The sequence below is a fragment of the Ochotona princeps genome, chromosome 21, assembly GCF_030435755.1.
Source record: "Ochotona princeps isolate mOchPri1 chromosome 21, mOchPri1.hap1, whole genome shotgun sequence".
In the NCBI taxonomy this organism is placed as follows: Eukaryota; Metazoa; Chordata; class Mammalia; order Lagomorpha; family Ochotonidae; genus Ochotona; species Ochotona princeps.
Genome location: NC_080852.1, coordinates 3,366,146 through 3,390,154, shown reverse-complemented (window position 1 = coordinate 3,390,154; position 24,009 = coordinate 3,366,146). Strand labels below are relative to the sequence as shown.

Here is a 24,009-nt window from a genome sequence, read left to right as displayed (position 1 = left end):
CAGGCAAGTTGTAATCACAAAAATTATAGAATAACTGAAAACAGAGCTGCATTGCCACAAAGATGCTTAGCATTAGCTCTGGCCATAGTTGAAACACAATATGAAAGGGAAATTTGCAAAAATGAGACTTATAGAGTTTCTTTCTTTCTATTTCTTTTTTGATTTGCAGACAGAAGTTTTATTTGCAAAGTGACCAGATGAATACAAAAGCAGAGGGAATCAAATAGCATTTCTTGGGATAGAGCCAGAAGATGATTTGCCTGTTAAATGGAGACAGCAAAATTTTTCAGAAGGGTCTCAGATTTTTAAGTGTGCCCTGAGCATTCCTTGTCTGGACAGGAACCTGTGGATAAGACACTTCCCATTGGTTGTCTCTCAACTAGCAAGGAAATAGCTGCTATTACACAGCTTCCAATGTACACTGACCATTCTATGGCTGTTCAGCTGTCAGAGGTAGGAAGCCTCATGAGTGACAAAGTTGAAGAAACTGGCTTTTGCTCAACCCATGTATGAAGTATAGAGGAGGTCATTGAAGGCCCACATAAGTCATTTCTAGAGATCAAACCCGAGGGAATGGCATGGTAGCTTAGTGGCTGGCCCTCACCTTGTAAGCACTGGGAACATATATGAACACTGCTTTGTGCCCTGGAAGCCCCACTGAACATCCAGCTCTCTGCCCTCTGCCAGAGTCCAGCTCAAGTGAAGTTCAGAACTTAAGAAGGGTGCTTGGAGTAGGCATAGAAAATAAATGGACCACTACAGTTTCAGGATCATAATGGACAGTGTGAGAAAGCTGTCCTCTTTATTTTGTACAGAAGTCTTCACAAACTCTGGCACCTACTTTTCACACCTGGTCAAGCAGACATTCCTAAGGATAGTTCTGCCAATTGTTTCCCCTTGAGGCAGGATATCAGCCACACTAATCCTGTTGTCAAGAAGTTCTCAATAGATGGTACATGTCAATCAGTAGCACATTCTATTACAATCCTGATTCTACAACTTACTCTTTTTTTATTAATTCATTAATTACCTTTATTATGTGACACAGTTTCATAGGTACTTGGATTCTCCCCACCCCTCCCCAAACCTTCCCACCATGGTGGATTCCTCCAACTTGTTGCATAACCATAGTTCAAGTTCAGTTGAGAATCCCCCATTGCAAGCATATACCAAACATAGAGTCCAGCATCTTATTGTCCAACTTACTCTTGAAACGGTTAATGGAGGAAGTGCATCACAGAAGGAGGGACCTAAAGATTAGTGAAAGAGGGAAAGAATAGATTTCCACTACATCTAAGGACTTAGCATCCTTGATTAGCATTTGGTCAATGTGGGAGGACAACCCTAAGCATAGGTTCCTGCTGCCTGTAAGGACTTAACACTCTTGATTTTCTTTTTTCTTTTTTTTATTATTCATTAATTACATTGTATTAGTTTCATAGGTACTGGGATTTCCCCCACCGCTCTCCACACCCTCCTCCATGGTGGATTACTCCATTCTGTTACATGACCACAGGTTAAGTTCAGTTGAGATTCCCTCCCTGCAAGCATATACCAACCATAGAGTCCAGCATCTTAATGTCCAGCCTAGTTCAATGGCTTCTTAGGGAGACCCTTCCAATATACCATCCACAAAAATTTACATCATTATGGAATTAATTGACATAGCAATGAGTAACCAATACGTTAAAAATAAATGCGGGTTCTTAACCACCTTGTGTGACCACCTCATTGACATTTCAATTTTAGTTTATGCATAACATATAACATAATATTCATAAAATAACATGTTTTACATAACATCATATCCTCTTAAGGCAAGCGTATGGTATCTAACCTTCTGGGATTGGCTCATTTCCCTTAGCATTATGGTTTTCAGTTTGGCCCATTTGGCAACAAAGAGCTGCATTTTATTTTTTTTAATAGCTGAGTAGCATTCCATGGAGTAGATGAACCATAGCTTTCTTATCAAGTCTTCTGTTGATGGGCACTTTGGTTGCTTCCATGTTTTGGCAATTACTGGTTGTGCTGCTATGAACATAGGGATGCATGTTGGTTTCTCATAAAACAGGTGTTCTGGATATATTCCTAGGAGTGCTATTGCTGGATCATATGGTATGCATATTTTCAGTTGTTTGAATGTTCTCCATATTGATTTCCATAGAGGCTGTACCAACCTGCAGCCCCACCAGCAGTGGAGTAGGGTTCCCTTTCCCCCACATCCTCGCCAACAAGTGTTGTTGGTGTATTTCTTCATGTGGGCCACTCTCACTGGCATCAGGTGGTACCTCATTGATGTTTTAATTTGGATTTCCCTTATTGCCAGGGAACTTGAGCATTTTTTCATATGTTTATTTGCCATTTGGGTTTGTTCCTTTGTGAAATGTCTACCCATTTTCTGTGCCCATTTCTTGAGTGGCTTGTTTGTTTTGGTATTTTGGCTGTTTTGTAGTTCTTTGTGTATTCTGTAGATTAGCCCTCTATCACCTATGTAGTGCGCAAAGATCTTCTCCCATTCTGTGGGTTGCCTTTTTACTTTGTTGATTGTTTCCCTTGCTGTGCAGAAGCTTCTTAGTCTGATGAGGTCCGATTTGTTTATTCTGTTCTTGATTGCTTTTGCTTTTGGTGTCCTTTTTAGGAAGTTGGGACCTACCCCTAGATCTTGCAGAGTATTTCCAACATTTTCTTGCAAACGTTTGAAAGTTTCTGGATGTAGGTTTAGATCTTTTATCCATTTAGATTTGATCTTAGTGTATGGTGAAAGATGTGGGTCTATCTTTTTGTTTCTGCAGGCTATCAACCAGTTATCTGACAGCATTTATTGAACAGACCTTCCCATTTGCCTGGATTATCGTTTTTCTTTTTGTCAAAGATTATTTAGCTGTATCTATGTGGGTTCCTTCCTTTGTTTCTATTCTGCTCCATTGATCTTCTTCTCTATCTTTGTGTCAGTACCAGGCTGGTTTTTTTTGTTTTGCTTTGTTTTGTTCTTTGTAAGATTTTATTATTATTGGAAAGCCGATACACAGAGAGGAGGAGAGAGAGCGGAAGATCTTCCATCCGATGTTACACTCCCCAAGTGAGCCGCAACGGGCCGGTGTGCACCAATCCAATGGCAGGAACCAGGAACCTCTTTCAGGTCTCCCACGCGGTTGCAAGGTCAAAAGCTTTGGGCCGTCCTCGACTGCCTTGCCAGGCCACAAGCAGGAAGCTGGATGGGAGTGGAGCTGCCGGGATTAGAACCGGCACCCATGTGGGATCCCGGGGCATTCAAGGTGAGGACTTAAGCTGCTAGGCCACGCTGCTGGGCCCACCAGACTGTTTTGATAACCACTGCCCTATAGTATGTCCAGAGGTCTGGAACTGTGATTCCCACTGCCAACTTCCTGTTCTTCAGGATGGTTCTTGCTATTCGTGGATTTTTGTGTTTCCAGATGAACCTTTGAATCATTATTTCCAGTTCCATGAAGAATGTTTTGGGCAATTTGATGGGGATTGCGTTGAATGTTTATATTGCCTTTGGCAATATAGACATTTTAATGATATTGAATTTACCTATCCAGGAGCATGGCATGTTACTCCATCTTTTGAGGTCTTGTTCAATTTGTTTTTTAAGTAGTTTGTAGTTTTCCTCAAATTGGTCTCCTACATTTTTGGTTAGATTTATTCCCAGATACTTCATACTTTTCTCTGTAATTTTGAATGGTATCTTGCTGGTTAGGTCTTTTTCCATCTTGGGACTGTTTGCATACACTATGGCTGTTGATTTTTGTTCATTAATTTTGTACTTCTTCGTTTTCTATTTGGATTCCTCTGATTTCTTTCTCTTGTTTTATGGCCTCAGCAAGTACCTCTAGGACTATGTTGAATAGCAGTGGAGAAAGTGGACATCCCTGTCTTGTTCCAGATCTCAGTGGGAAGGGTTCCAGTTTTTCTCCATTCAGTATGATGCTGGCATTGGGTTTTTCATATATTGCTTTGATTGTGTTGTGGATTTTTCTATCTATGCCTACCTTGGTTAGGGTTTTTAGCAGAAAGTTGTCTTGGATTTTGTCGAAGACTTTTTCCGCATCTATTGATACTATCATGTGATTCTTGTTTTTCAGTTTTTGGATGTGGTGTATCAGATTTATGGATTTGCGAATGTTGAACCATCCTTGCATCCAGGGATGGATCCTACTTGATCTGGATGAATGATCTCTCTGATGTTTTCTTGAATTCTGTTGGCTAGGATTTTGTTGAGAATCTTAGCATCAATGTTCAGCAGAGAGATAGGTCTGTAGTTTTCCTTCTCTGTTGGTTCTCTGTCCGGTTTTGGGATTAAGGTAATGTTGGCTTCATAGAATGAGTTTGGAAGGGTTGCCTCTTTTTCTATTGTTTTGAAGAGTTTGTAGAGGATTGGGGTCAGTTCTGTTTGGAATGTTTTGTAGAATTCTGTAGTGAAGCCGTCTGGGCCTGGGCTTTTCTTTGTTGGGAGGTCTTTAATCGCTGATTCAATCTCTGCTTCAGTTATGGATTTGTTCAGTTCGTTTGTTGCCTCTGGGCTAAGTTTTGGCAGGTTATATAAATCTAAGAACTTTTCCATTTCTTGGTGGTCTTCTGATTTGTTGGAGTACAGTGCTTTGTAGTAATTTCTAATTATGTTCTGAATGGTTGCAATGTCTGTTGTTATGTTGCCTTTTTCATCTTTGATGCTGGTAATTCTTGCCTTCTCTTGTTTTTTCTTTGTCAGTTGGGCCAGCGGGGTGTCTATTTTGTTTATCTTTTCAAAAAACCAGCTTTTTGATTAATTGACTTTGTGTATGGTTTTTTTATTTCTATCTGGTTGATTTCCTCCCTTGTTTTGATGATTTCTTGTTTCCTGTTGTGTGTGGGGCTCATCTGCTGCTGCTTTTCCAATTCCTGGAGGTGTGTGGTTAGTTCCTGTATTTGGTGCCTCTCTTGGGCCTTGACATGAGCTCCAATTGCGATGAATTTACCCCGTAGCACTGCTTTGGCAGTGTCCCACAAGTTTTGGAATGTTGTGTCAGAGTTTTCATTGGTTTCCATAAATTTTTTGATCTCATCTTTAATTTCTTCTCTGACCCATTGTTGATTTAATAGCATATTGTTCAACCTCCAAGAGTTTCTGTATTTCCTTGGGCATTTTGAATTGCTGATTTCCAGCTTCATTCCGTGGTGGTCTGAGAGGGTACATGGTATGATTCCTATCTTTTTGAAGTTACTTAGATTTGCTTTGTGTCCTATCATGTGGTCGATCCTGGAGAAGGTGCCATTCACTGCTGAAAAAAAATGTATAATCTGTGGCCTTAGCATAAAAAGTTCTATAAATGTCAACCAAGTCCAGTTGTTCTATTGTTTGTATGAGCTCTGTTGTTTCTTTGTTGAGTTTTTGTTTTGTTGATCTGTCTATTGTTGTTAGTGGGGTGTTAAGATCACCCACTACTATTGTGTGCATATCTACGTCTCCCCTTAAGTCTGTAAGTAATTGCTGCATGTAGCTAGGCGCGTTGGGATTTAGTGCACATATGTTCACAATGTTAATTGCTTCCTGATGGATCAATCCTTTCACCAATATATAATGTCCTTCTCTGTCCTTTTTGATGTCTGTAAGCTTGAAGCCTGTATCATCTGAAATTACGACAGCTACCCCAGCCTTTTTTTCTTGTCCATTGGCATGAAATATCTTTTTCCATCCCTTCACTTTAAATTTGTTAGAGGCTTTTCTAGTTAGATGTGTCTCTTGTAGGCAACAGATAGTTGGATCTTGTTTGATGATCCATTCCATTAATCTGTGCCTTTTGATTGGTGAGTTTAGACAATTTGTGTTAACAGTCAATATTTAGAGGCTGCGATTTTTGCCCTGCCATGCATATGTGTCTTTGTGGGTGTTGGTGTCTGTGTAATTATCCCTCCTTGTGTGGACTTTAGTGGGGAGATCTTCCTGTTTGCTATCTTTGCTTGTGGTTTGCCCCTGGTTTTTCTGGATTTAGCACGTTTCTAAGGAGATTTTGAAGAGTTGGTTTTGTGCTGGCATATTCTTCGAATTTCTCTTTGCTATGGAAGTATCTGATTTTGTTCTCGAATATAAATGAGATCTTTGCTGGGTACATTAATCTTGGTTGACAGTTGTTCTGTTTCAGGATTTGGAAGATCTTTGTCCATTCTCTCCTTGCTTTTAGGGTCTCTTCAGAGAAGTCAGCAGTGATTCTGATTGGTTTTCCCCTATATGTGATCTTTTCTCTGCTTCGTACTTGTCTCAGGACTCTTTCCTTGTCCTCGTTGGTGTTGAACTTGAGCACAATGTGTCTGGGTGAGGATCTGTTTGGATCATATCTATTGGGAGTTCTCTGTCCATCCTGGATTTGGGCTGGGTTCATGTTTCAAGTGTTTTGGAAATTTTCCTGTATAATTTCGTTGAGCACCGTTTGCATTCCTAATTCTCTTTCTGCTCCTTCGGGAAGTCCCATAATTCTGATATTAGATTTTTTTGGTTGTCTTTCATCTCCTGTACAGTCGTTTTGGCTTTGTTCAGGCTTGTTTCTAGCTGTTTAATGAGCTGGGTACTTTCATTTTGTGTATCTTCAGTTTCAGAGATCCTCTCTTCTGCTGTATTTATTCTGTTAGGCTCTCAACTTTGTGCTCTAGGTCAAGGATTTTGTTTTTGACTTGCTGTATTTCTGTAACTCTGTGGTTCTTGAATTCCTTGAAATCTTCCCAATTCTCATTGTCTCTGACAGCTTTTAACATTATTTTTTTAAATTCCTTGTCTGGTAGAGCTTCCATGTCTTCATGTCGCGTCTCCGAAATAGATATTGGCTTTTGGTATTTTTTTGTTGGGGTATTGGCTCTCTCATCCGGATCATTACCTTTTCTAAAGTTTCTTCTCATTGTGTTATTGTTTCTTGTTGATTTCGGGGATGTTTTCTCTGATTTGTTTATCTACAGCTTCTGGTCTCTGTGTAATAGTTTGGAGTAGGTGTTAGTTTGCTGCTTCCTTTTAGTTTACTTTCGAAGGAGAATTTCTTTGAGTTCTATTGGAGACGTTTGGTGAGGGGGTATAGCTATATCAACCCCTGAATGTCAATAACCCTCTGTAGCTTGGTTTCTCTAAGGTCTGTTGGTTAGACCTTTTGTCCTGTGTGTGTCTTCAGGGGTAGAGCTTTGTAGCAGCACTTTGTAGCTTCAGGGCTCCTTGTCTCTAGTTTTGGGGCAGATTTTAGAAGACCCTTAGCACCCCTCAGGCCTGTGGGAGAGTATGTGTCAGGCCGTCGGGGACTCTAGCTATGTGTATCTTAGCCACTGTTTCAGGGCCTGCAGTTGTGGAGCTGCCCAATCCTTACCTAATGTGAAAATCAGATGCTGGTGTGCTGAGGGGTTTGCCCAGAGGGATTCCTCAGAGGAAATGAAGTTGCACTTCTTGCCGCTGGCGCCCGCCTCTGTGGGGCCACAGGCATTCAGTAGTGAGAAGCTGTGCTGGCTTGCATCCCAGATGCTGTTGTTGTGCTGGGGTGGTTTACCTAGGGGGATCCCTCAGAGGAACTGAAGCAGCACTCCCCACCGCTGGTGCATAGTGCTGGCACCCACCTCTGTGGGGCCACAGGTGTTCAGCAGTGAGAAGCTGTGCTGGTGTGCACCCCAGGCATTGTTGTACTGAGGGGTTTTCCCGAGGGAGATCCCTCAGAGGAACTGAAGCAGCACTCCCCGCCGCTGGCGCCCCGCTGGCGCCCACCACCAATACTCCTTTTCAACTGAGGAGTACCAGTTCTTGCAAGTGCACCAAGACCTTGAGCCAGTCAATCCTGCCCCAGTGGAGCCCCACCCTCAGAGCTCACTGAGCTAGCACCACCATGCAGGCATCTAAAGTATCCAAGCCAGGTGATCTGAGGCCTGCCACACCTTCTACTCATAGGATTTGCAGACCCAGGACCCATTGAACTGGACAGCCAAGGATTCAGGCCAAGCAACATAAACTGCCACACATACAGCCACTGGGGCTTATAAACTGGGCTTATCACACAACTGTGCCCAAGGGCCCAGACAAGGCTACCAGGGCCCCACTGGATCTCCTGCGCCCAGGGATCATGTGTCCAGCACCAACATCCCCCTGACTGCCATGGCTTGCCTCCACTCATTTTCCACCAGCATGTGTTGCAGTCTGGCTCAGTCTAATCTCCCCCAATTCCACTCCATGTTGCTGTTTGCTAAAACCTATCCAAGTACAGTCCATCTGAATTTTTAGCTGGAGCTAGGCAGTGGCTGGGGAGTATGTGAGTGTGTGGTTGTGTTCCTCTTTGTGCAAAGGCATGAGGTGCCAAGGGTCATTTCCAGAGGTTTGGTACAAACCTCTTGGAATCTTCTCTTTGCTCCCTTCAGCCTCATAGCTCTTGTATAAGAGCAAAAATTCTTTTTCAATTCCCATATTGTTCACTGAACCAAATATTTCCTTGAAAGCTCAGTGATTGTTTCCTTTAACATAGTATAGAAACAGATAATGAAAAACACTTGTAGACCAAATTTTTAAATTTAATTGACCAGTTGAACTTGGAAGAAGGGAGGGGGAAAGTTACTCCCTGGAGGGGCTCTAAGATCTGGTGCTTTTTGAATGGAGAGAAAATGATGTCATAATTTATTTTAAATTTGCTTTTCCCACAGGAAGCCTGATGAAATACCATTTGAAAAGAAGCATGCCTCTAATGTCCCTGAGAACAACCTCGAGAGTGAGGAAATTCTCAGTCAGTTTGACAAGATTCAGATTTGTCAGCAGTCCTTTGAACACAATGGAAATGAGAAAACTTTCAGTGGGAATAAGATAGTCCTTATGTGTGAGCAAGTTTATCCCAAAGACCCATGTAATCAGCAACCTGTCAGTGTGGGAGAAGCAATTCATGTTGGCTACTATAAATCTTGCCTTACCACCAAACAGAGAACTGACACAGGAGAAAATTTGTATTTGTCTAATGAATGTAAAGAAAACATGTGCCAGAAGTCAGAACTCATTAGAGATCAGATCCTTCAAAGTGCAGAGAATCCGTATGAATGCAATGAGCACAGTAAAGCTTTTCACCAGCAAGTATCACTAAATGGGCAACACAGACTCCACACAAAAAAATCTTATGAATGTAAGGAGTGTCAAAAAAAGTTTCCTCATATATCAAGCCTAATCATACATGAGAGAGTCCACACAGGAGAGAAATCTTATGAATGTAGGGAGTGTGGAAAAGCTTTTTCTTGGAAGTCAAGCATGCATACACATCACAGATTGCACACTGGGAAAAAAACTTATGAATGTAGGGAGTGTGGGAAAGGCTTTTCTTATAAGCAACACCTCATTGCACATCAGAGAATCCACAGTGGGGAAAAGCTTTATGAATGTACTGAGTTTGGAAAAGCTTTTCTTCATAAGTCAAGAATAATCATACATGAGAGAATCCACACTGGGGGAAAACCTTATGAATGTAGTGAGTGTGGAAAAGGATTTTCTGCTAAGTCAACCATTAGATCACATCAGAGAATATACACAGGGGAAAAACCTTATGAATGTAGTGACTGTGGGAAAAGGTTTCCTTATAAGTCAAACCTCATTAGACATCAGAGAATCCACACTGGTGAAAAACCTTATGTATGTAGTGAGTGTGGAAAAGCTTTTAATCATAAGTCACACCTCATTAGACATCAGAGAATCCACACTGGGGAGAAACCTTATGAATGTAGTGAGTGTGGAAAAGCTTTTTCTGATCAGTCAAGCATGATCATACATCAGAGAATCCACACTGGGGAAAAACCTTATGAATGTAGTGAGTGTGGAAAAGCTTTTTCTCATAAGTCAAGCATTAGATCACATCAGAGAATCCACACAGGTGAGAAACCTTATGAATGTAGTGAGTGTGGAAAAGCTTTTTCTTGGAATTCAAATCTAATGGTCCATCAGAGAATCCACACAGGGCAAAAACCTTATGAATGTAGTGAGTGTGGAAAAGCTTTTCTTCATAAGTCAAGCATGATCATACATCAGAGAATCCACACTGGGGAAAAGCCTTATGAATGTAGTGAGTGTGGAAAAGGCTTTCCTTGTAAGCCACACCTCGTTAGACATCAGAGGGTCCACACTGGAGAAACACCTTATGAATGTAGTCAGTGCGGAAAAGCTTTTTCTCAGAAGTCACACCTAATCATACATCAGAGGGTCCACACAGGGGAGAAACCTTAAGATTGTAGTGCGTATCTTCAAGCCTTTACTTACCAGACAGGTTTCATTCAACATCACAGTATCCATACATGATAAGAACCGCATGAACATAATGAATGGAAAATCCTGTTGCAGGCAGTCAAGTTTTATTAAACATCTAAATTCATGTGGGAAAGCAGAAATGTGTTACATGTGTGTTAAAAATCATACACAAACCTTTTCAGCACAGTGGAAAGCGTACATGCTTCAATAAGTAGCATATTCACAGACATGGTCAAACACACAGCACTGACTAAAAAATCATTTTCTGAAGTCAATCATTAGCAGAGTCACAGACCTCAGAACTACAAAAGCATGTCAATCAAAAGACTGGCCACCATAAACCTGTTATGGTGTGTCGAAGCTTACAAAGTGAATGAAAAAGCAACCATTAGCAAGAGTGCAAATACAAAATATTGTAAAGGGGCAACGGATGTGGAAACATTTTGAAAGTCTCAGCAAGTGTTAAATAATAAACATGAGCAGTATCATTTTGTTTCAGAAGAGAGGGTATTTGTTGCTAAAATAATTAAGATGCAATTTGTGATCTCCCTTTGTTTTGAGGTGGTAAATGTGAATGCTGTTTTCAGATTAAATGTTAATAATAAATGCTCAGTATGTAACACTTGTTTCAAAAACCATATTTGTCATTTATGCATTTATCTTTTTTAGAATCACAAAATTCCTCATCCTATTACAGAACTGTATTGGAACCACAGTTATCAAATGATGCATGTGGCAGTTGTAATGATAAACACCCAGATTTGAAGGATGAATCTTTTCCAGAGGCAAGATTTTCTTGTTATACCTGGCCAAGTGTGGATCCTATTTGGCCACTGTCTCTCCTTGAATAGTAAGTATGGGAGATCACTCCTGCGTCTCTGCCAGCTTATCTGATACACCACGTCATAGGCACATGGCACATTGTGTCTCTGAGGTGAAGCCCTGGCAGTGGTCTCAGCTAACAGAGACTCCATCTTGGTCTGCCTGTTCACTGGGCATACAGAGCAGTAGGCTGTATCTCAATTTCTCTGTCTCTGCAAAGCTGTGCTAGAATGTCCCTGATAAGCAACTCTAAGTAGTTAAGTGCAACCCTCATCTTGTTTACCAGTCACACATAATGATCATGCCCTAAGGTATAGCTTTCAGCCCAGGTGCTAGCTTATCTTGGTCTACCTGCAAATGACCTAAAACACTAATGTATCAACCCTGCTTACAGAATGTAACTGGTGACTTGATTAGAGTGTCCTGAGAGATAGGCATGCCTACTGGCCAGTTACAATAACAGTGTAGGGTGGGAGTACTATTGAGACCACCCTTCTGCCTTCCCCTTCCACTGTATATATGCTTGTATTATCTTTGCAATAAATGGGCATCCCTCACCAGTTTCTCTCTGGTGGTTCTGCAGGCAACCTACACCATTGTCATGGCCCTCAAGAATCTTGAGGAATGCTGGTCAAAAAACAACCAAGACTCTAGGAGGAATACCTCAGAGACAAAACAATTGTCTGACATCAGATTCTTGGAGTTCCTCTTTCATGTGGAGTTTATGTGTTAGCTGCCACCACTACTGCTCATATTCACACTGATTTCACGTATCATGGCTTCTCACAGTAAGTTTCTTGCCATTGTATGAGCTCCTAGATGCCAACCTGTGCCTGAAGTCTTTCAATCGTAAGAGTGAGCACCAGGACCAGCATTGTTACATAGTAGGTAAGCTGCATGAGATCCTAGCCAATCCACCATGGTTTTGTTCTTGGCTTTGGTTTCACAACAGCTTAGGTACTGCAATTGAGCCATTGGGAATATGAACCAGTGGACGGAAGATATCTCCCTGCTTCTGTCTTTCTCACTCTAATTCTGCTTTTTAAAGAAAAAAAAAATATTGAAGAGTGGGTCCCATGACTAGTGTTGAGGGAAATGTGAAGCCCGTTGACTTGCATCTCATGTGTGACAACCTAGAGCATTTCTACTACCTATTATTTAGAGTCGAGGCCCTATCAAGACCAACAATGATGAGCACTGAGGGTAGGAGAGACAATTTTTTTTTTTTTTTTGCAAAATGTGTCATATAGAGCCCTGTGGCATGGCCTAGTGGCTAAAGTCCTCACCTTGAACGTGCCAGAATCCCTTATGGGTGACGGTTCTAATCCCGGCAGCCCTGCTTCCCATCCAGCTCCCTGCTTGTGACCTGGGAAAGCAGTCAAGGACGGGCCAATGCTTTGGGATCCTCCACACATGTGGGAGACCTAGAAGAGGTTCCAAGCTCCTGGCTCCAGATCAGCATAGCGCTGGCCTTTGCGCTTACTTGGGGTGTGAATCATCGGATGGGAGATCTTCCTCTCTGTCTCTTCTCTCCGTAAATCTGACTTGGTAATAAAAATAAATAAATCTTTTTTAAAAATGTGTCATGTAATCAGTATCTTACTTAAACTACAGAATGAAGTTCCACACATGTACATGCTTCCTACCATATTGCTCATGAGCCCCCTCATCTGCTATTGTTGCTTATCAGCTTGTGGCTCAGGTCCTCATTAGGACACTCCTCAGAGAGTTTCCTGCAACAGTGAGATTTACTGAATTTTTTGCAGTTCCTGTTTTAAAATATTCCAAGTCTCTCACAGCATCCTGACATCCTTTGATTTTTCTAATTACATACTAGGAATGTGTGGAATAGGGTGGAAGGATGGGATTCACAGGAATTGGGAGAAAACAAGGGTTGGGACAACATTGAAGTTACTAACTGGGTGTCTCCAATTTCAAGAAGCACATCACCACCTAGTTTTCTGAGAAGTGCTTTCCCCTTCCCTCCTCTTCCACTGCTCACATGATCACTTTGCAAATAAAACTTCTCTGTCTCTAAAAGGATACATTAAAAAAAATGACTTTGAGATCCAGTTTCTGTATGCACCTCCTAAATGTGAGCAACTGGTATTCATAGAAATCTACATACTTTCTCTATCCTCACATACACTTGCTGTTCTTGGGAGGACCTGAGCCAGATTGGAGTTCATGCTTGGGACCTGAGGTTCAGCCACTATGACCACTGGGTGAGCTGGGCCTTGGCCTGCCTAGACTCAAGAGACTTCACCCTTCCTGGTGAGTACACTGGGAGTGGATACCTTGGGAACAAGGCAGGCCTAGGCTCCACCCACCTCCAACATTGAGAGGTGGGTGGGACTGGGGGAGTATGACCTAATCATTTTTTTTTTTCATGAGTTGGGTTTCTGTGTAGTGTGTGTGTGTGTGTGTGTGTGTGTGTGTGTGTGTGTGTGTGATTTAGTTGCACTCAATGCCTGTGTGCGTGTATTGGATCATTAAGGAGAAATTGGTGTGATCATTTCCAAATTTTCTATTTTTCCTTCCGGTTTTAGGTCAGAGTTAAAAGATATTCAGAGAAGCTACACCAGGTCTCCCAAACATCCTAGTACTTAAGGATGGGTACTGGACCCCTGATACCAAACCAGGTTGTCAATGTGGCACACACTGCAAGGTTTCTTGTCAACAATGCCCACATCGCCATATACCCCAATTCGAGCAGAGGGACTAGGGTTACAAAGAAGACAGCACACACTGGGCCAGTCGTGCAAAGAGAATGCCACTTTGCTGAAGTCTAGCCTGCTGTTTTTACTCTCTGGTTCCTCCCAGTACTCTTACAATGCTCTAGCAGCTCCTAAGATCCCCAGGGACATCCTGATTAATGGGAAGCAGGAACTTGTGGTTAAGCCAAGAACTAAATGTATCAGGCCAAGATTGTGCATCATGTTACCCCTTGAAGAACAAGCTAAACTGTGAAATTAATCCTTGGGAGACCAGGCCCTGCAGTTTCTGTCTAGGTGGTTCCAATAGTTCTGAAACGATGTCCATCTCACCAATTCAAGCAGGAGGGAACCCTTTCAATGTTCATTGGCTGTCATGGTTGACCTTGGAGTCTCCTTTCTCCCAGATATTTGCTGTCATTGTATGGCTGGGGTAGTTATTCAATCTCTTCTCTCCTCCTTTCTCTTGGATGGTCCAGATGTGCTTTCCAGGCCTCAGTGGGCTACCATCTCCAGGTGGAGCCAGGCCAGTTGTCTAATACTCCTTTTCAACTGAGGAGTACCAGTTCTTGCAAGTGCACCAAGACCTTGAGCCAGTCAATCCTGCCCCAGTGGAGCCCCACCCTCAGAGCTCACTGAGCTAGCACCACCATGCAGGCATCTAAAGTATCCAAGCCAGGTGATCTGAGGCCTGCCACACCTTCTACTCATAGGATTTGCAGACCCAGGACCCATTGAACTGGACAGCCAAGGATCCAGGCCAAGCAACATAAACCGCCACACATACAGCCACTGGGGCTTATAAACTGGGCTTATCACACAACTGTGCCCAAGGGCCCAGACAAGGCTACCAGGGCCCCACTGGATCTCCTGCGCCCAGGGATCATGTGTCCAGCACCAACATCCCCCTGACTGCCATGGCTTGCCTCCACTCATTTTCCACCAGCATGTATTGCAGCCTGGCTCAGTCTAGTCTTCCCCCAATTCCACTCCATGTTGCTGTTTGCTAAAACCTATCTAGGAACAGCATGTCGCCTGTCTCAGCCCTCATGTGAATTGCCTATTTTGTGGCCTGATACAGCACTGAACATTCTCCCTGTGATGGTTCTCACAACCGCTAGATGATGTTAGGTAATGACTCACCTGTGCTTTTGGCATCTTTTCCAAGAAGTCTTTCTCTGCTCCGATTTCTTGGAGAGTGCTTCCTATGTTTTCCCCTAATAGTTTGATGGTTACTTGGTATAGATTTAGTTGTTTAATCCATTTAGAGCTGATTTCTGCATAATGTGACAGGTATGGGTCATGTTTTATTATTCTGCAACCTGTTATGCACTTGTCCCATCAGCATTTGTTGAATAGACCAGGATTTTTGCCTGGACTATTTTCAGTTGTCTTGTCAAAGATTAGTTGGCCCTACATGTGTGGGCTCCTTTCTGGGGTTTCAGTTCTGTTCCACTGATCTTCTTCTCTGTTTCTGTACCAGTACCAGACTATTTTGATGACCGCTGCTCTGTAGTATGTCTTGAGATCTGAAACTGAGATTCCTCTAGGTTGATTTTTATTCTTCCAGATAGCTTTGGCTATTCATGGTCTCATGTGATTCCAGATGAACCTTTGTATCATCTTTTCTGTTTCTGAGAAGAATGTTGTTGGAATTTTGATTGGGATTGCATCAAACTTGTATGTTGCTTTTGGTAATATGGCAATTTTGATTATGTTTACTGTGCCAGTGAAGGAACGTGGTAAGTTTCTCCCTTTGCCAAAGATTTCTTTATTTCCTTTTTTAATGATTTATGCTTTACATCATAGAGGTCTTTTACATATTTTGTAACTTAGTTCCTAGGTATTTAAGATTCATCTCCATTATTTTAAAGGGGACTATAGTTGCAATTTCTTTTTTTCTAAAATTTTAAAATTTTTATAGGAAAGGTGGACATACAGAGAGGAAGAGTGACAGAGAGGAAAATGTTCTATTCAATTTTTCACTCCCCAAGTGGCTGCAATGAAGCTGAGCCCATCTGAAACTAGGAGGCAGGAGTTTCCCCAAGGTCACTCATGCATGTGCAGGGTCCCAAAGCTTTGGGCTGCCCTCGATTGCATTCCATAGCCATAGGCTGGGAGCTGAAAGGAAGCAGGGCTGCCGGCATTAAAACTGGCATCCATATGGGATCCTTAAAATTTCTTAGGAATGAAGATTTTTGTATACTAGTGCCCTTTATTTGTTTTCATTAATTTTGTATTCTGGTACCATGCAATACTCTTGTATGAGTTTCGATAGTGTCTTCACTGAGTATTTTGATTCTCCTATGTAGAGAATTATGCTGTGTGTAACTAGAGGTGACTCCAGTTCCTCATTTGAAATTTGGAATCCTTTAACTACCTTTTCTTGCCTAATAGTTTTGGCAAGGACTTCCAATACTATATGGAAGTGTAGTGGAGACAGTTCACCACTACACTAGTTCCAGATTTTAAAATCTAGTTAAAATTTTAAAATCCAGATGAAAATTTTTAAAATCCAGATAAAATCCTGTTCCAGGTTTTAGTGGTTAGGCTTCCAATCTTTCCTCATTTAGAATGCTGCTTGTATTAGGGTTTTTCAGAAATTGCTTTGACTGTATTGTAGAATGTTCCTTTTATGCCTCTCTTCTTAGCGTTTTTAACATGACAAGGTGTTGCATTTTATCAAATACCTTCTTTGCATCTATTGAGATGATCATGTGGTTTTGTTTTTCATTCCATTGATGTGATGTATCAGATCAATTTGTGAATGGGCAACCATCGCTTCACACCTGGGATGTATCCCACCTGGTCTGTGAGAATGATCTGCCTGATGAACTGTTGCATCCTGTTGGCTAGCATTTTGTTGAGAATTACTGTCTGTGTTCATCAAGGGTATTGGTCTGTAGTTCACTTTTTCTGTTGCGTCTCTATCTGGCTTTGGTATTAATGTGGTATTGGCTTCATAAAAAGTTTGGAAGATTTGCCTCTCTTTCTATTGTTTTGAAAAGTTTGTGGAAGATTGGGGTAATATCCTCTTTAAAAGTTTGGTAAAATTCAGCAGTGAAGCCATCTGGTACAGGAAAATTCTTGGTTGGAGGACTTTAATTACTGATTCAATCTCAGTGCATATTGGAGGTCTATTTAGATTGTTGATTGCTTCTTGATTCAATTTTTGTGGCTTGTATGTGTTCAAGAATCTGTTCATCTCTACTGCGTCTTCTGATTTGTTTGCATACAGTTGCTTATAATAGTTCCTAATACTTCTCTGTGTATTTCACATATCTGTTACTGTGTTTCCTTTCTCTTCTCTGATGCTATTAATGCATATTTTCTCTCTCCCCCTTTTTTTTGTTAGTTTCGCTAGTGGGGAGTCTATTTTGTTGATGTTTCTCAAAGAACCAGCTCTTTTATTCACTGCTGTTATGTACAGTTCTCTTGATCTATACTTGGTTTATTTCCTCCCTCATTTTGATTATTTCTTTATTCCTAGTAATCTTGAGATTGCTTTGCTGTTGCTTTTCTATTTCCAACAACTGTAAGATTAAGAGATTTACTTGATGCTTTTCTAGTTTCTTAACAGAAGCATTGAGATGAACATTGCTTTTTCCATTGCTTTGATTGTGTCCCATATGTTTTGATATGTTATGTTGATGCCTTCACTTGTTTCAGGTTTTTTTTTTATTTCCCCTTTGATTTCCTCTCTAACCCATTGCTCATTTAATAACATATTATTCAGGGCTCGGCAGTGTGGCCTAGTGGCTAAGGTCCTCGCCTTGATCCCATATGGCCACTGGTTCTAATCCCGGCAGCTCCACTTTCTCTCTATCTCTCCTCCTCTTAGTATATCTGACTTTGTAATAAAAATAAAATAAATCTTTAAAAAATTAAAAAAAATTTAAAAATAACATATTATTCAGTCTCCATATGTTTGCAAGTTTTCCTAAGTTTTTGGCTTCTTGGTCTCTTGCCTCACTACACAATGGTCTGAAAACATGCATGGTGTAATGTTGATTTTTAAAAATTTTGTGATGCTTGTTTTGTGGCCTATAATATGATCAATTCTGGAGAAGGTTCCATGCACTGACAAAAAAAAAAAGTGTATTTCACTAAAACATATTTGAATATCAGCTGTAGGGCAGGTTTGGAGGATTTGAATTTTTGGAATTTTTCTTTACTGAGGAAGAATTTTATTTCATTTTCAAAGACAAAGGAGAGCTTTGTAGGATACGTTATTCTGGGCTGACATTCTTTCCCTTTTAGAATCTGAAATTTGTCACTCCATTATCTTCTCAATTTGGTGTTTCCTCTGAGAGGTCAGCTGTGAGTTTGGTTGGAGTTCCTCTATAGGTCACTTGATTTTTCTCATGTGCACATCTAAGGATTATTTTCCTTATGTTCAACTGAGAAAACTTGCTCGCTTATCATGTATCATGGTGATCAACACTTTTGGGAGTACTGTGCCCCTCCTGGATGCTGTTTCCCAATTCTTTCTCTAGATTAGGTAAGTTTTCATTTATTACTTCAATGAATAATCCTTAGATGCCAACTACTCTTTCTGTGTCTTCTGGAGTTCCCATAATTCTTATGTTGGGCCTGTTAATTATCTTTTTATATTCTTGGATACTTTTTTTTTTAACCTTGATCTGGCTCTATTTTAGCTTTTGTTTGTTTCCTCTGGTGACAGGAAATATTTTTCATTTCTTGCTCTACTGTAATTCTAACTTCTCAAATGTCAGCTTTCATTTAATTCATTTCATCTGTGTCAAGCTCTTTAAATTCTTTGATCTCTTGTATTATGTGCTTTACAGTGTTGGTCAGAAGCTTTATACTAAGTTTCCTGAGTTCTGTGTTCCCCATTTTTTCAATGTCTTCCTCAGATAATTCTGAGTGTGGTAGAGGCTTTTGCTGCTTTACTGAGGAGTCTTCAGGAACATTTATTGTGCCTCTGTCTCATCTTTTAACTTTTGACATTGTAATCCTGTTTGGTGGATTTTTGCTCCTTAGTTTGGATTTCTAAGATGTATTGCCAAGAGATCCGAAAATCAATTTCAAGCAAAGTTCAATCATTTGGCTTAGGCAGACACCAACTGTCCCAGATAACTGGTTTGTCAGCAGCACTGCTCTTATCCAAACACAAGATGACTCCCAGTGGGCGCTGATATCTAAACACACAAGATGGTGCCCAGTGGGGCATTGCCAGGGAACTGGTGCTGTTGGCCTTCTGATCCAGGGACCACACAGATTATATAGGATGGTAAGCTGGTGCTGTCCTCAAAGTGGGATCAGCTGGGTGTGACTAGTTGGAAACTTGCCCACTCCAGCGTTCGATATCTGTGCTGTTAGATCCAACCCACCACCAACCTGCCCTGAGGAGTACACAGCTCCCTTTTAGTTTGTTGTTGGGCCAGATTATTAAGTAGGATATGTCAGTTCCAACCTACCTTCACCTCTGGAGCTCCAGGAGCAGACCCAAGCTCCCACCTGGCTTCCACAAGGGTTAATTCTGTTGCTACGACTGGATCCCTGGGTATTGTTGAAGTTTACATCACAGCTCACCTGTGGTTGGTAGGTTTTCTGTACCCTGTAGCACTGCTCCTCCACCGTGGCCTCTTCCCTGTGTTCAGGGGGTCTCCAGGTACATCCGTGTTGACTGCCTGACCCCTATGTTTTTCAGCAATCTGCTCTCTGTTCTTTACCTTGTCCAGTGTTTCTCTGTCATCTCGAATGTTTCTGCACCCTTTGTCCTATGTGGCAGATTTATCTGCAATTCTCTAAGCACACTCCATACTGAGTTCCATTTAGAACTGTTCTTTTGCACAAGGCCTCTTCATTTGTATTGCCCATTGTTTCAAAGTATGTATGTATGTATTTATTTATTTATTTACTGTTCCTGGATTTCTGAAGCTCTTTGTAAATCCTGGATATACCCCCTATCACTTGTGTAGTGTGCTAAATTTTCTCCCATTCTGTTGGTTGCTTCTTCACCAGCAGCTAAGTAACCCTATGGGGTGCAACAGACCTGCCAGGCATTTCCTGTCCAGGTATGCTCAAACACCTACTCCACAGAGCCCACGGTCCACTCCTGGGCCAAGAGGGTTTATCCAGTACCCCATGCATCTCCAGCACACACACATGCACTCCAGCACCTAGAGGTTACTACAGTGAGCCAAGGGCCAAAGGCGTCCACCAATAGCTATTTCAGGGCCAAGCTCGACAAGGCAGCGCACTCTGTTCCTGTTGTCCACCTGACATCTGCTTCATAGCCAAGACGTCCTGGGCAGTGTCCCTAATCCCACAGCTCAATAGTCATCCACTTCAGGGCCAGACTGAATTACGCTTGAGTGGAAGATATACCACTAACATGTCCCATCCATTGCTGCACTTACCCAGCCAGGGGCAGGCTCAGTGAGCCGTCATCAGCTTGCCTCTAGCCTATGAGTGCCAGCACACTGTCGACCTCCCACCACTTGAAAGTCATTCCAGCTCATGCAGTGATCTTGCTCCTTCAGCAGGCAGGCAGTGTGCTTGCCAGCCTCTCCAAGGCTGGGTCCCTTCTGCTGGTGACCCTGGGGCCAGAGCCTGCATGTCTGGAGTCCTCCACCCCACAACACCCTGTCACCTCACTAGTCCTACCAGTCAGATGTTCTACATCTATAGCCTGCCTGCAAGCTGTTCCAGGGCCAGGGCACCTGTGCATCCCCAACACTCACCTCTAACCTGCCCATCTCTTCAGAATTTCCACTGCTCCAGAGCAAGGCAGGTTAAATTTGCAGGGAATCCAAGCAAAACACTGCAACAACATCATTTCTTGTTTGACAGGGGAGAATTTTCATGGGGACAACTCTAGTTTGCAAAGCAGGATTTATTTAAGAGTAGGAACCACAGTGATTCCTGCCTTAGCAGAAGCATGGCACTCCAAAGGAGGAAAAACTGAAGAATATGGTGGAAATAGTGGTTTTTTATGCACCATCTTGGGGAGGTGTTCACATGAGTCCCCCCAAGGGCAAAGAGAAGCAAACTTATTCACAATGGTCAATAATGTCTACCACCTCACCCAGAAAAAAGGCTGAGATTTGTGTCTTCCTTCTCCCAATATTATGGGCTAGGCAGCCAGTTCAGTGTCACCAGCCTGGAAGCTACACCACCACACCATCTAGGCTTTCCCTTCTGCCCACCTGTGACTCTTACCTATCATCACTGGAACTGAGAGTGGGTGGTATTGCATTTTTTTTGGTAGCCACTCCCCTCGCAAGCCCCTATAAAGGCCCATGATAGAGAGAGGCTCCCTCTCTTGGTCACATGCTTCTGAAGAATCTAGATGTTTTTCTGCTTTTGTGATTCTGCCTTAATTGCTTCGCTGGGGGATGTGTGAACTCCTGGCCTGACAGTCTATGTGACAATCACCCGGCAGGACACCTGGAAGTTCATGTTGGTAGACCACTCCTCAGGAAGCAGGTCCCTGGTGTTTGATAAGAGTCATTGCCTATAGCCCATCAATTTGCACCTTTTGAAAGTTGCTTGCTTCAAACCTACCAATACAAGCCTGCCAAAAGCTCATTTTGAAAGTTAGCAGCTAAAACTGACCAATCATGACTGTATAATTATATGAAATTGTCCTGAAATGTATAAGAACCCTACGCTGTTTAACCTTGGCCCTTGTTTTGCTCTCTTTTTCTGCCCTGCTGTTCCTGCAGCAACCTTGGCTGGGGGAAGTGGCTGGGAGACCTAGGTTAAACTGGGTAAACCACCTTTATGCCTTATCGCTGACTTCAGACTCAGTGCTTTTCTGGGGATTTCAAAAATCTGGCACAACACTACCATTACTCTGGCATTCTGACTCTTTGATTCCCCAGAACCCGCTTGCTTTTTGGCTTCCTACAGACAGACTCTGAAGATAGGTAGCCCCTGAACGTAGCCCTTGTGTGTCTGTATTCCTCACACTCTGTTCACTGCTTGAGCATGACAGTAAAGATGCTATTTCTAAGGTGCTTTGTATTGCTCACTTGTGTACTTTCAAGAGTTCCAGGAGAGGTGAGGCCTAGCAGTAATGGACTGTAGGCAGAGAAGGCAGGAAACTATGAATGCTTGCAGACTTTTGAAGTGTATCCATGCTGCTTGTTGTATGTTTCTTAGGATAACTTATATTGCTGGGGAAACTGGAACATAGGTCTTCAGATTAACAGACAGACTTCAGGATAATGATCATTCCTTCATCTCAGGGTTTCCATTCAGACTGGATTGTCACATGAACTTGTCATTTGTTAATTTCTAGTGGGCCCTGTTATCACCAAGAGTGGCTAATAGATTCCTTAAATAGGATGTTCTTTTTTTTTAACCAGAATTTATTTATTTATTTATTTATTTATTTATTTATTTATTTATTTATTTATTTATTTATTTATTTATTTTTATGATGCCCTTCCATAGGCTCCGGGAATTTCTCTTATCCCAGCCCGAATTCACACCCCACCTAGTTTGTCTATATGATTACTACAGGATAGTTCTTCATACACAGTCATTTGTTCATCATTGCAGGCATGGATAATGGCAGTGAGTTCAGCATCCTATTGTCAAAATATAGTAAGCAATTTCATTGTAAGTCCTTCTTTGTCTGGAAGTAGAGATGCATACTACATTATATCCTCACTTCTGTATATTTTAGTCTCCATTTCACAGTTACTGTACATCCCCTCAAAAGAAAATCAAAATACAAAATCAATAATAGGAAGAAAAATAGAAATTTACAATGCCATAAAGTTAAATGACAGTCTCCATTACACAACTACTGTACATCCCCTTAAATGAAAAACCACAAAACAAAATCAGCATCAGGAAGAAAAAAGAAATTGACAACACCAAGAAGTTAAATAACATGCTACTAAATGACTAATATGTAGATGAAGATATGAAAATCAAGAACCTTCTTGAAGATCTACGAATCATTGAATGATTTAATCAGAAGAAAGTGTTTTGAAGAGATGAAACTAACAGAAAACATCAAAACCCATGTGATATAGTTTCTGCTGATTTTTGTTGGTGAAATGTGTCTCTTCTAACAACAAATAGATGAGTTTTGTTTTTGAATCCAGTGTATTAATCTATGACATTTGATTGAGCTTAAGCCATTTACATTCAGGGTTAATATGTATGGGTGGTACTTTAGTCCTGTCATTTTAGGAATGGGTTGTTCATTGGTTTAGTCTTCTGTTGTCATTTTACCGGGATGTTCTTCCCATTTGCCCTTGGTTTTGGTAGGTGCTATTGCTCTTCTCTGTCAAGAGAACATCTTGAAGTATCATTTGTAGGGCAGGTTTGAAAGAGGCAAGTTCTTTTAGCTTTTCTTTACTGTGGAAGTATTTGATTTTATTTTGAAAGACAAAAGAAAGCTTTGCTGGATATGTTATCCCAGGCTGACCATTTTTTTTTTCTTTTAGAATCTGGAATACATCACCCCATTCTCTTCTTGCTTGTAGAGTTTCCTGTGAGAGGTCTCCTGTGAGTTTAATTGGCATTCCTTTATATGTCAACTGATGTTTTTCACATGCACATTTAAGGATCTTTTCTTTATGTTCAGTTGAAGAGAGTTGGATGATCATGTGTCTTGGTGAAGATCTCTTTTGGCCAAACCTGTTGGGAGTTCTGTGCCCCTCCTGGATCTTGTTTCCCAATTCTTTCTTTAGGTTATGGGAATTTGTCTTTATTATTTCATTAAATATATTTGTAAAACCAGTTTCTCTTTCTGAACCTTCTGGGACTTACATAACTCTTATATTTGGCCCCTTAATAGTGTCTTTCAATTCTTGAATACTTTTTTGGCCTGGTCCAGCTCTGCTTCCAGCTTTTTGTTTGCTTCGCCCTGATGACAGGAAATATCTTCCAATTCTGAGATTCTTTCTTCTGCTTGCTTCATTCTATTTTGGAGACACCCCACTGTGCTTTCAATTTGCTCTACTGAGTTTTTAATTTCTGATATATCAACCTTGATTTGCTTTGTTGCTGCTCTTGCTTGTGTAAAATATTCCTTAAATTCTTTAAGTACTTGTATGTGCTTTTCTGTGTTGATGAGAAGATTTAAATGTTTGTTTTCTGAATTTTGTGCCCCCCATTTTCTCGATGTCTTCCTCATCTAACTCTGAGGTTGGCATAGGGTTTTGCTTCTTTGCAGGGGAGTTTTTAGTCATATTCGCTGTGCCTTTGTCTCTTCTTTTGCTCTTGGTCATTGTGCTTCTGGTTAGCAGAGTC

General features: G+C 41.5%; 2 protein-coding genes and 1 pseudogene across 2 annotated transcripts in view; 2 read left to right on the top strand and 1 right to left on the bottom strand.

The window, feature by feature from the left end:
• Positions 1-24,009, bottom strand: part of LOC131482929 (zinc finger protein 850-like) — a 420,589-nt pseudogene that overhangs the window by 283,579 nt on the left and 113,001 nt on the right.
• LOC131482914 (zinc finger protein 510-like) overlaps positions 1-24,009 on the top strand; it is a 138,740-nt gene that overhangs the window by 82,383 nt on the left and 32,348 nt on the right. Inside the window, exon 6 of the mRNA XM_058679146.1 lies at positions 8,656-9,053. Coding sequence (XP_058535129.1) covers positions 8,656-9,053 — 398 coding nt within the window. The remainder of the gene's footprint in view (positions 1-8,655; positions 9,054-24,009) is intronic.
• LOC131482915 (zinc finger protein OZF-like) lies at positions 433-10,282 on the top strand. The gene is given in 2 exon segments (XM_058679147.1): positions 433-453; positions 9,071-10,282. Coding segments are annotated over 2 exon segments (1,233 nt in total).